Below are 10,236 nucleotides of genomic sequence, written 5' to 3'. Positions count from 1 at the left end.
TGCAGAGAGCCACTCGGCCAGTACAATACTTTATTGCTACACTCGGCCCTTGGGTATAAATAAATGGGCCTAAGGTCACTCAGGGTCTTTGCCCAAATAAATTACTAGTGCGCACACTGTGCTCATTGTGTTAGCCTAGTACCCTCACCACAAGACCCCTTTGTGTGTTCCAGGACCACACTACAAAGCTTCTAAACTAACAACAGGAGTAGTTGCAGTTAAAGGCCTGATTTAGATCATTGTGGACAGGTTACTCCGTTACAATGGTGACGGATATCCGTCCACCGCAAAAATATAAATCCCACAGGATATAATGGGATGTATATTACAGCAGACAGGCTATCCATTACAATTGTGTCAGAGTAACTCGTCTGCCTAGATCTAAATCAGGCCCTAAGATTTTCTATACAGCGAGTAGATCTTACTGCTCAAAGAAACATCTCACAGTCCTTAACAATTTCACAGTGCTGAGAGGACTAATGCTAGCTATATCCCCAGCCTCAACCCCCTGTTTAAGACTTTGTTAGTACTTTCTAAACAGGAACCATCCGGATCCAAAAAACATTTGCAAATATGAGATCTGTAGACTACACATCAACAACATTAATCATTCACCATCTGCACTGTATTCTCTTCACAGAGAGAAGCAGAGAGGCTGAATAAAAACAGACTGAAACAGTTGTATTGCAAGGACTCAGCTTTGAGAATAGAGCTAGCAACCACCCAGCCACACAGTGAGTGGGTAATTACTGTACAGGTTACAGAGACAGCACAGCAAGAGGGACAAATAACATTATGAAGATCCAATGCTCAGCAAGAAAGCATCTCACAGAGACATTGGGGCATATTTATACTCCGTTTGCGCCGGATTTGTGTCGTTTTTTTTAACGCAAATTCGACGCAAAACGAACTCCATATTTATACTCTGGCGTTAGACGCGTCTAGCGCCAAAGTCCATGGAGTTTGCGTAATTTTTTAGCGTGGACACCTACTTTGCGTTAATGATATGCAAGGTAGGCGTTCCCGTCTAAAAAAGTGACTCCGAGGCATGTGCGCCGTATTTACACTCCCGGGCAAAAATGACGCCCGGGAGTGGGCGGGTCAAAAAAAATTACGTCCAGCCGCTTTTGCGTCGTTTTTTAGCGCCTGGTCAGGGCAGGCGTTAAGGGACCTGTGGGCTCGGAAGGAGCCCAGAGGTGCCCTCCCATGCCCCCAGGGACCCCTCCTGTCACCCTTGCCCACCCCAGGAGGACGCCTAAGGATGGAGGGACCCATCCCAGGGAAAATAAGGTAAGTATTTTTTTTTATTTTTTATGTGGCATAGGAGGGCCTGATTTGTGCCCCCCTACATGCCACTATGCCCAATGACCATGCCCAGGGGACAGATGTCCCCTGGGCATGGCCATTGGGCAAGGGGGCATGACTCCTGTCTTTGCTAAGACAGGAGTCATTTAAATGGGGGTTGGGAGTAAAAAAAAATGGCGCAAATCGGGTTGAGGTGAAAATTTTGCCTCAGCCTGACTTGCCCCATTTTTTGGCGCCCAAGCTCCATATTCCCCTACGCCGGTGCTGCCTGGTGTACGTCATTTTTTTTAACGCACACCAGGCAGCTCCGCCGGCTAACGCCGGCTAACGCCGGCTAACGTCATTGAATAAATACGGCGCCCGCATGGCGCTTCAGAATGGCGTTAGCCGGCGTTGGATTTTTTGAAGCACAACTGCGTTGGCGCAGTTGTGCGTCGAAAAGTATAAATATGGCCCATTATTTTTTGGCAGCAGAGCAAGCTGTCACCAGAGTGAAAATACCTTGAACTGCTTTCCCCCAACCAACCCAATCACCCAACCACAATACAAACAGCACCCATTAGTACCAATTTAAGGACAGAACTGTCTACTAAAATGTCTAGTTGACCTGCAGTCAAACATCCAAGCAATCTAAAGTCCTTCTTGAAGTCTGCCTTCACGGAAAACCATTGAGGTGCATGGGATAGAAAAAAAGTGCATAAGTACACTAACAAAACAGTCTGTTGAGGTACACACCCCAGTTGATTAACACAATCTGGGAACTCTCCTGATAGAAACATAGCTATTGATTCTTGAAAGTTCCCAAATAACTTGATGAGCAAGCATGATGATCGATTACCACTGTAATACCAGTCTGAATTCTCCGCCATCTTATTATAATGCACAGTTTACAATGCTGGCAGCTTTACTGAAGCCTCAATTTAGTGGCTAGCCTTCAATTTCATAAAATGATCATCTTGTGATAATGCAATCTCCATGCTGATGACAAGTAGAAGACAGATGTGGTGAAGTCCATGTTAGTCACATAATTGTCTTGGCTGGGACTTCTTCCTGGTCTTGGCAGAAAGTGTTGCAAAACTGCACTCCATTTGGTAGAAACAACCATACAACACTAATCTATGGCAGAAAAATTAAGGACTCGAACACAGACACTAGCACCAAACTGAATCTGAAAGTCCACTAGAAGAGGCAAATTCCTCTCAGACAGACTTCGTAACTCCTTGTACATTACCATAATGGTATCCTTCCCCTGCATCCTTCCAAATTTGGGGACATTCCCCTCCCTCTCTAGATGTAAGACTTATTTGCTCCTCCCCTTATCAAGAGTGAATGTCTGACCTTTTTCAAGTTGGTAATCTACCTGCAAATGATGCTGTACACCCAGAAACTTGTGGGTGCTTTGGTCTTCAGCCACCAATGCAGGTGGACAAAACCTCCTTCTAACACCCCCAAATGTTGCTTACTTTCAAGATGTTTACTATGGCAAAGACTCACTGCCATGAGATGGAAAGGCATACATCCTGCTGAGTGATCATTTGCTGTAAACACAATGGATTAGTGGGTCAGAATATGTGTAGATTGGGAAACGTTCCAAATGTCAAGGTGTTGAAGTGGAATGAGCAGCTTGGGTGATCGTTGCAATGATGGGAGCATTCATCCATCCTTGGACACGTCCATCAATTCATCCATCCGTCCATTCACTCATTCTCACATCCATCCATCCATGCATCCTTCCATCCATCCATTCATTGTTGATAAAACACATTAGTAGACAGGGAGTTAAAACACTTGTAAATGGTCTGGTAAACTGTAATTGTCTTCCATGCAAAACAATTATTTTTGTTACAAATGATAAAATGAAATACTTTTTTAACATTTAATAATAGCATTGTCATTGTCGATGTTTGAATAAATCTTCCACGCTCTTCAAAAATTGAATACTAGATTGTACATTGCATATATGTGAAAAGTGGCATCATTGTTTAGTGCAAAAATGAGACACACCTCTGTATATTTAACCTATATACACATTTTAGATGTGCTTTTCTTTAACTTAGTATTTTTCATGGTACCTCTATTTTCAGATCACAGGGAAATATATATTGAACACATAATAGAAACATTTCGTATGATGGAGGAGAAAAACAGTCGAATGGGAGAATATGTAAATTTCAGGAAAAGGTACACGCAGTTGCTAATTATGAAGAGACATTGTGACCAGGAAGAGCGGAAGCATGAAATAATGCTCTCCGGCGAGAAACATCTGGAGCTCCTAAACCAACGAGCTGCATGTGCCTTCACCAATTTGGAAGCACTGTTTCACCCCGATGAGGATGGACACATCCCTAGAACTGTGGTGATCCAGGGAGTGGCTGGGATCGGCAAGACGATGACCGTTCGTATGATCATGCTCGATTGGGCATCTAGAAAACTCTTCCAGGACAAATTTGAATTTCTGTTTTACATACCCTGCAGAACACTTAGACACCTCCCTCTGCAGCTTTCTATAGAGGACCTCCTCTCACACTGCAATCCTGGAATTACTTTGTCAATTAGCAGCATGTTGGCCAATCCTGAAAAGGTGCTCTTTGTGGTTGATGGTTTTGATGAGCTTAAGCTGGCCAGTGGACCAGCAGTGAGTGGTTCCTGCTGTGGGATGATGCCCATGGATGGCATATTAATTCGTTTAATAAGTAAAACAGTTCTTCCCAAGTCATTCCTAATAATTACCACAAGACCGACTGCTTTAGAAACCCTAGGTGCACTTGTGAAGTTTCCACGCTTTGCAGAAATTCTTGGATTTTCCAAAGAGGACAGGAAGGAATATTTCTTAAAGTTCTTTGCAAATGAAATGGAAGGGACAGAGGCCTTCAATGCAGTAGCAGAGCATGACATCCTCTTTACTATGTGTTACATCCCCATCATATGCTGGATTGTCTGTACTGTCACAAAACCACACATTGAGAACAAGGAAAGTATTGTGTATGCTTTAAGAACAATTACATTAGTCTATATGTCTTTTCTCTCCAATTTATTAAAGCAACAGGACAGTCATTCTGAGCAAGTTGGTATTAACAGCAATCTGAAGAAGCTGTGCTGCTTAGCAAAGGAAGGAGTATGGGAGCAGAAAATTCTGTTTGAGGAAAGTGACCTAATTAAACATGGCCTTGACATAACTGAAGTCATGTCTCTTTTTTTAAAGAATGACATTTTTCGAAAAGATACAGAGTGTGAGATATATTACAGCTTTGTTCACCTCAGCTTCCAAGAGTTTTTTGCAGCAGTCTTCTATGTCCTTGGAGAAGATGATGAAGCTGCCAAAGATGCTGGTCATCCTCCGCAGAATGTGATAGATTTAATGGAAGCCTATATGAAACAGAAACAAAGTCACTTGATGTTGACTGTGCGCTTTCTCTTTGGCCTCCTTAACCAGGAGCGACTGTGCCACATGAAGGAGAAGTTGAAATGGAAGATTTTACCAAACGTAAAACCAGCTTTACAACAGTGGGTTCGAGACACAGTCAAAGAGAGGGGCAGAAAGATTGTCGATCAGCATCTCGATCTGCTTCAGTGCTTGTTTGAGACTCAAGATGAGGAGTTTGTGAGAGGTGCACTGGAGTACCTGGAAGACATAGAGTTGAAGAACTTAATACTGGAGGGAGATATGACTGCCATGGATTTCAGAGCCCTGACATTCTGTCTAAAGAATTCCCCTGGAGTTCTGAGGTTTGTTATGTCCTTCTACACAATGAAGCCAGAAGACCTCAGAGAACTTTTACCAGGTCTAATCAAATGTTCCAGTCTTGAGTAAGTCTTTCAGTGTTTCCCTCTATGGAATGCCGAGTTTGTCTGAGCTGACACTAACTATTATTAGAACATTGGAAACTTGGGAGCTCCATTGAAGACATTGGAGTGTTCCAGGCTTCTAATGGCTGGTATAAGCACCAGAGCTTCAACATTCCAATGTTTTTGTTCACAGCTGTTGCTGTAAACAAAGGCCTCCCAGAGCTCGAGGGGATTTAAATCTCCTGGAGTCCACCAGGCCTTTGTTTTAATTATTAGAACATTCTCCCCTCTAGTGGCACAATGTTCTAATAGCCTTATAGCCCTCCTTAGGTGGGCTAAGCATTAAAGTCCTGCTCCCTTGTTAAAGGGCCTTGTCTTCGGCTGAAGCCTTTTACGCTGGAGCGGGCCTTTAATAGTCTGTATAGCCCTCATTGGCAGGCTATAATGCTATACTGTATGCAGTATAGGTTTGGTAGTAGGCAGAAGTATCATGTGTGATTATTTGGTTATCGGGTGGTGTTAGGCAAACAGGTGCTAAAAACCGTATGCTGTCAGGCTTTGACTTTTTAATTGAACTTATCACTATGAACCCTCATTTTGCATAAGGATCATATTTGTCGGGAGGTGAGGTATCAGACTGTAATGACCTGATGTAGGGCAATAACTTTGAATTGATTTTTACAAAATATATAACACAAATAATTATAAACATAAGTAAAAGAGAAATGCCAAAAGTTTAAAACTCATTAAAACTATTATATTTATATAATATAGTCTCCCACAAAGGTTATGGAAGGTACTCTAAAGCTAAAATGAGGTGACATTTTCCATAAGTTCACCCTATCGTCCTTAGGGATGTGAGAATAAAGTCTCACATACTGAGTATAACATACTTACAGCAGCAGCAGCAGCCTGTCAGTTGACTCCTCTGTGTTCTATTGTAGCTTCATCACAGTACTCCAACTAGAGTACTAATACCCTTAATTTATGACAAAAGTGTAGTACATCTGAACACCATCTTGATGGAATATTAGCTGTAAAACTACTTACATTTCATGTAGAAATTAACAAAATGAGGGGATTCATTTTGTCACATAATGAATGGTTAGTTTTCAGAAGTTAGACTCCTTACAGGTGATGAGAAGACAAGATTTTATTGAGCTTTGTACATGAGATGCAACCCGTGGCAGGACCAGCTGCTCTAAGCAACATTCCAGAATTTGCATAGTTCTATATTGAGTCACATGGCAACAATCATCAAGCGACATCAATAGTACTCACATATTACAACATATCTGCCTTATTTTCAAAAAGAAACAATAAGATAACTGGAAATGGATAACCATACATAATAAACTAGTAACAATGAGCATCCTCAATGTACATGAACAGAATGGAAACAACCAAAAAGAATGATAATTAGTCAAATGAATACTAATTTTCTAGATTGATATCGATGCATGTTAATGAAATAACGCAAAATCATATATTATTATTAGGTGCATACATAATCTTTCAGATGTTTTGTAGGTCTCCTGAACTGTGGAGAAACATTTCTGGTAACATCAAGATTAGAATTCAATAGATGTCCACTATTAGTTAAACTGTCCCCCTTCCATTTCTCAGATTCATCAGCATGACACTTGACCAACTTCCTCATATTCCACCATTTTCCCTTTAACAAAAATGTATATCCTTTAACATCACTGATTTGTTAAGGGTATGAGCACTTGGAATAACCCTTTTTATGACCTTCCATATATATTCTAACCCACTCTCCTTTCTTGAAGTCCTGTGACTTTATCACCCTGAATTATGCTTTTGCACATATTGGGCTTGATAATTATTGACCTTCTTTTCCAATAACTCAGAATCTACTTTATCTTTAGCTGTCCTCTCCATCCATGCTACTCTTCATTTCAATAGGAAAGATGTTGTTTCTTTCATGACTGAGTGTAGTGTAGTTCTATAATCCCACATCATAGTTTTTATTTCCTTTTTCTACTCCAAACCTGTGCATAATGCCAATAGTACACATTTACTCAAGACATGGTTAAACCTCTCCACTAAGCCATTTACCCTGGCATGATATCTAGCTGTTTGATAATGTTTTATACCTTCCATCCTTAAAAAGTTTGTGAACTCTGTTAATGTAAATTGCTCTCCGTTATCTGATACCAAGGTTTCTGGACAACCCTTCTTCCTGAAAATGTCCTCACATAAAGAGACTACATAGGTAGCTTTGATATATCTCATGATTGTTGCCACTTAGAAAAATAATCTAGCAATACTAAAGCATATCTATTTTTCTGTCCTAAACAATCAAACCGTCCCACAGATAATAATGGCTAATATTTCCTGGGCTCACTGGGGAAAAGCGGTAGAGACAATAGGGCTTTCGGAGACTGCATGAGACTTGTCACTGCAAGTACACGGTACATAATCCCTCACAAATCTATCAACATCTCAATCCATTCCCAGCCACCAAAAGTCAATACGTGCTTTACCACTCATTGCAGATATTCCTCCATCTCCTTCATGCAACAATTCCAACAATCGGTCAAGCAAATACCCTGGAACCAATAATCTGTCTCTCCTCTTGACAATTCCATTCAGTACAGAGAGTTCACTCCATACAGGTAAGTAACTACTCAATTTTTCTCTCACGTCCTTATTTACTCCCAAATTACTCTGCCAATTTTCCGTAATTAATTTCATGCATTGATCTTCACTCAACTTTTGTTTCCATTCATTCTCCCACATAGTTCCCTTGCATGTCTCATTTATTACCACCACCCATTCCTCATCTTCAACATTCTCACTCTCCTTCAATGGTAGCCTTGACAAACAATCTACACTTAAGTTTTACTACCTGGCACATAGCGCTTTGCAAAAGTGATTTTCTGTAATCTGTACAACCACTTAGCTATACAAGGTGTGGCCCTCCCAGCACCCTTGGTGGATAATAAGTATATGAACATTTTGTGGTCCGTCCGTGATTCAAATTGATTTCCCCAAACATGTGTACAAAAATTATTGTGCACCCCACCTACACGCCAGGGCGTCTTTCTCAATTGTTGAGTAAATGGATTCAGCTCTTTGTAAAGTATAGGATACAAATGCTACAGCTCTTTCATGCCCTTCACACTCCTGCATTAATACAGCACCCAAACGGTATGCAGTAGCATCAGTGACCACTATGGTTTTGCCAGTAGAGTGAAAAGGTTTTGATATTATTGCCTCACTGCTAGATTTTTTCACGACCTCAAAGGTTTCTTAGCATTCATTGGCCATAAATATTACACTCCTTTCTTCAACAACGCTCACAGAACATATACCTTCTCTGCAAAATTAGTAACAAATTTGAAATAGTACTCTGACTATCCTAAAAACGACCTTGATTGCTCCCTGTCCTGTACAGCAGGTGCCTTTTCTATTGCCTCAACTGATTTTTCCTTTGGTTTAATACCATCATAAGATAATGTATGTCCAATGTTTCCCACTTCACTAGCCTCAAATTTGCACCTTTCTTAAGCAATTATTTATCCTACTTGGCCCAGCTTTACCAATACCTCCTCTAACTTGGCATCATGGTCTCTCTTGTCACTTCCTCACACCAATATGTCATCTTGAAAGAATAAAACGTTGACAACTCAGCACACTCTGCATGACCCTCTGGAACACAATGTGTGCTGATGCCAATCCGAAAGGCATGCATATACATTGAAACACTCCTTCAGGTGTGATAAATTATGTTAGGTGTTTGGGCTCAGCATGCAGCTGTAGCTGGTGGTATGCGCTGGACATATAGGTCCCCAGATGTAACATTTTGCCTCAATTATACTCATGACACTCATTAACATTTCATTGATTTCGGAAAGTGGATGGCAATCCACTTTTCAGATCCCTCCCTCACATTGACACACATTTGTATCCTGCCATTCACCTTCTTGGCAAGTACAATAAGGTTAAGCCATTCCGAGGCTTCAATGGGCTTAATAACCACAGCATTGCACAAACAATCCAACTTCATTTTTTGTTGTCCTCGGAAAGCCAACGGAGCATTGTGTACTTTGTAAAAGTTCAGTACCGCATTCTGCTTTAATATAGTGTGGTTTCAAACTTTCTCAGACAACCCAGTTCCTCATGGAACCTCACCTGGTCTGCTTAATGCTTTGTGCTACCAAATCTGATACACTATTTAAGATTGACCTCTTTATACACTACTCTTGTTTCACCCTTTTTAGAGATAGAATATACTTTCTTACTCAAAAATCAGTTTCAATCTATCAATACATATACATACAAATTTCGCTTAATTACTTTAGTAGGACACAAATATTAAAATAATTTGCTGTACAAAACAGGTAGCAATACATACACTTGCATATAGCAACATCCTAAAAGTACACCAATTAGGAACAACATAAAATAAATTCCATTGTTATTCCTTATCAAGTTATTCTCATAAATTGACCAATGCACGCATGTGTCATTAGAGTCACACTAGTGTGACGTATATGCCATTATACACATAATAATGCTAGACAGAATTAACAGTTTCGAGTATCATAACAATGAAGTGACACACTTTAGATTGCCTTTATTCAAACATCAGCAAATATTAGACAATTAACTATCACAGTAGTTTTACACTTCACAGCACTCCTCTGCGCTTCTGTTTAACTGCCAAATTATAATCACTGTAAAGAAAAACACCTATAAAAAATAAATGAAAACCCCACTACTTTAAATTCACATGGACAGAACAGTAATTCACTTGTAGTTAGTTTATCCCCTAGAGCAGTGTTGTCCAACCTTTTTATCGCCGCGGATCGGTAAATGTTTGATAATTTTTCCGTGGCCCGCTTGTCCCATTGTGTGACAAGCGGGCCACGGAAAATTTATCAAACATTTACCGCCCGCCACAGTGGGGCGGCCCGGTGCCGATTGATCCACGGACCGGCACCGGTCCGCGGCCCGGGGGTTGGGGAACACTGCCCTAGAGGTCCTTACCCATCAAGTCCATCAGAGTATTTTTTAGCATGGCAGCCCCATCTGCAAGGAAACAAAGCCAGACCCTTGCTGGGCTCAGCCGTTGACTGCAGCTAGCCCAGTTGGCAATGGTTGTGGAGAAGCTGGCTG

The 10,236-nt window shown here is 41.0% G+C and overlaps 1 protein-coding gene across 1 annotated transcript in view; it reads left to right on the top strand.

The window, feature by feature from the left end:
* Positions 1–3,395: 3,395 nt before the first annotated feature.
* Positions 3,396–10,236, top strand: part of LOC138295319 (NACHT, LRR and PYD domains-containing protein 3-like) — a 237,530-nt gene continuing 230,689 nt past the window's right edge. The window contains exon 1 of the mRNA XM_069233540.1: positions 3,396–5,112. Coding sequence (XP_069089641.1) covers positions 3,434–5,112 — 1,679 coding nt within the window. The 5' untranslated portion in view covers positions 3,396–3,433. The remainder of the gene's footprint in view (positions 5,113–10,236) is intronic.

The sequence above is a fragment of the Pleurodeles waltl genome, chromosome 5, assembly GCF_031143425.1.
Source record: "Pleurodeles waltl isolate 20211129_DDA chromosome 5, aPleWal1.hap1.20221129, whole genome shotgun sequence".
Classification (NCBI taxonomy): Eukaryota; Metazoa; Chordata; class Amphibia; order Caudata; family Salamandridae; genus Pleurodeles; species Pleurodeles waltl.
This window is presented reverse-complemented; position numbering and strand designations above follow the sequence as displayed.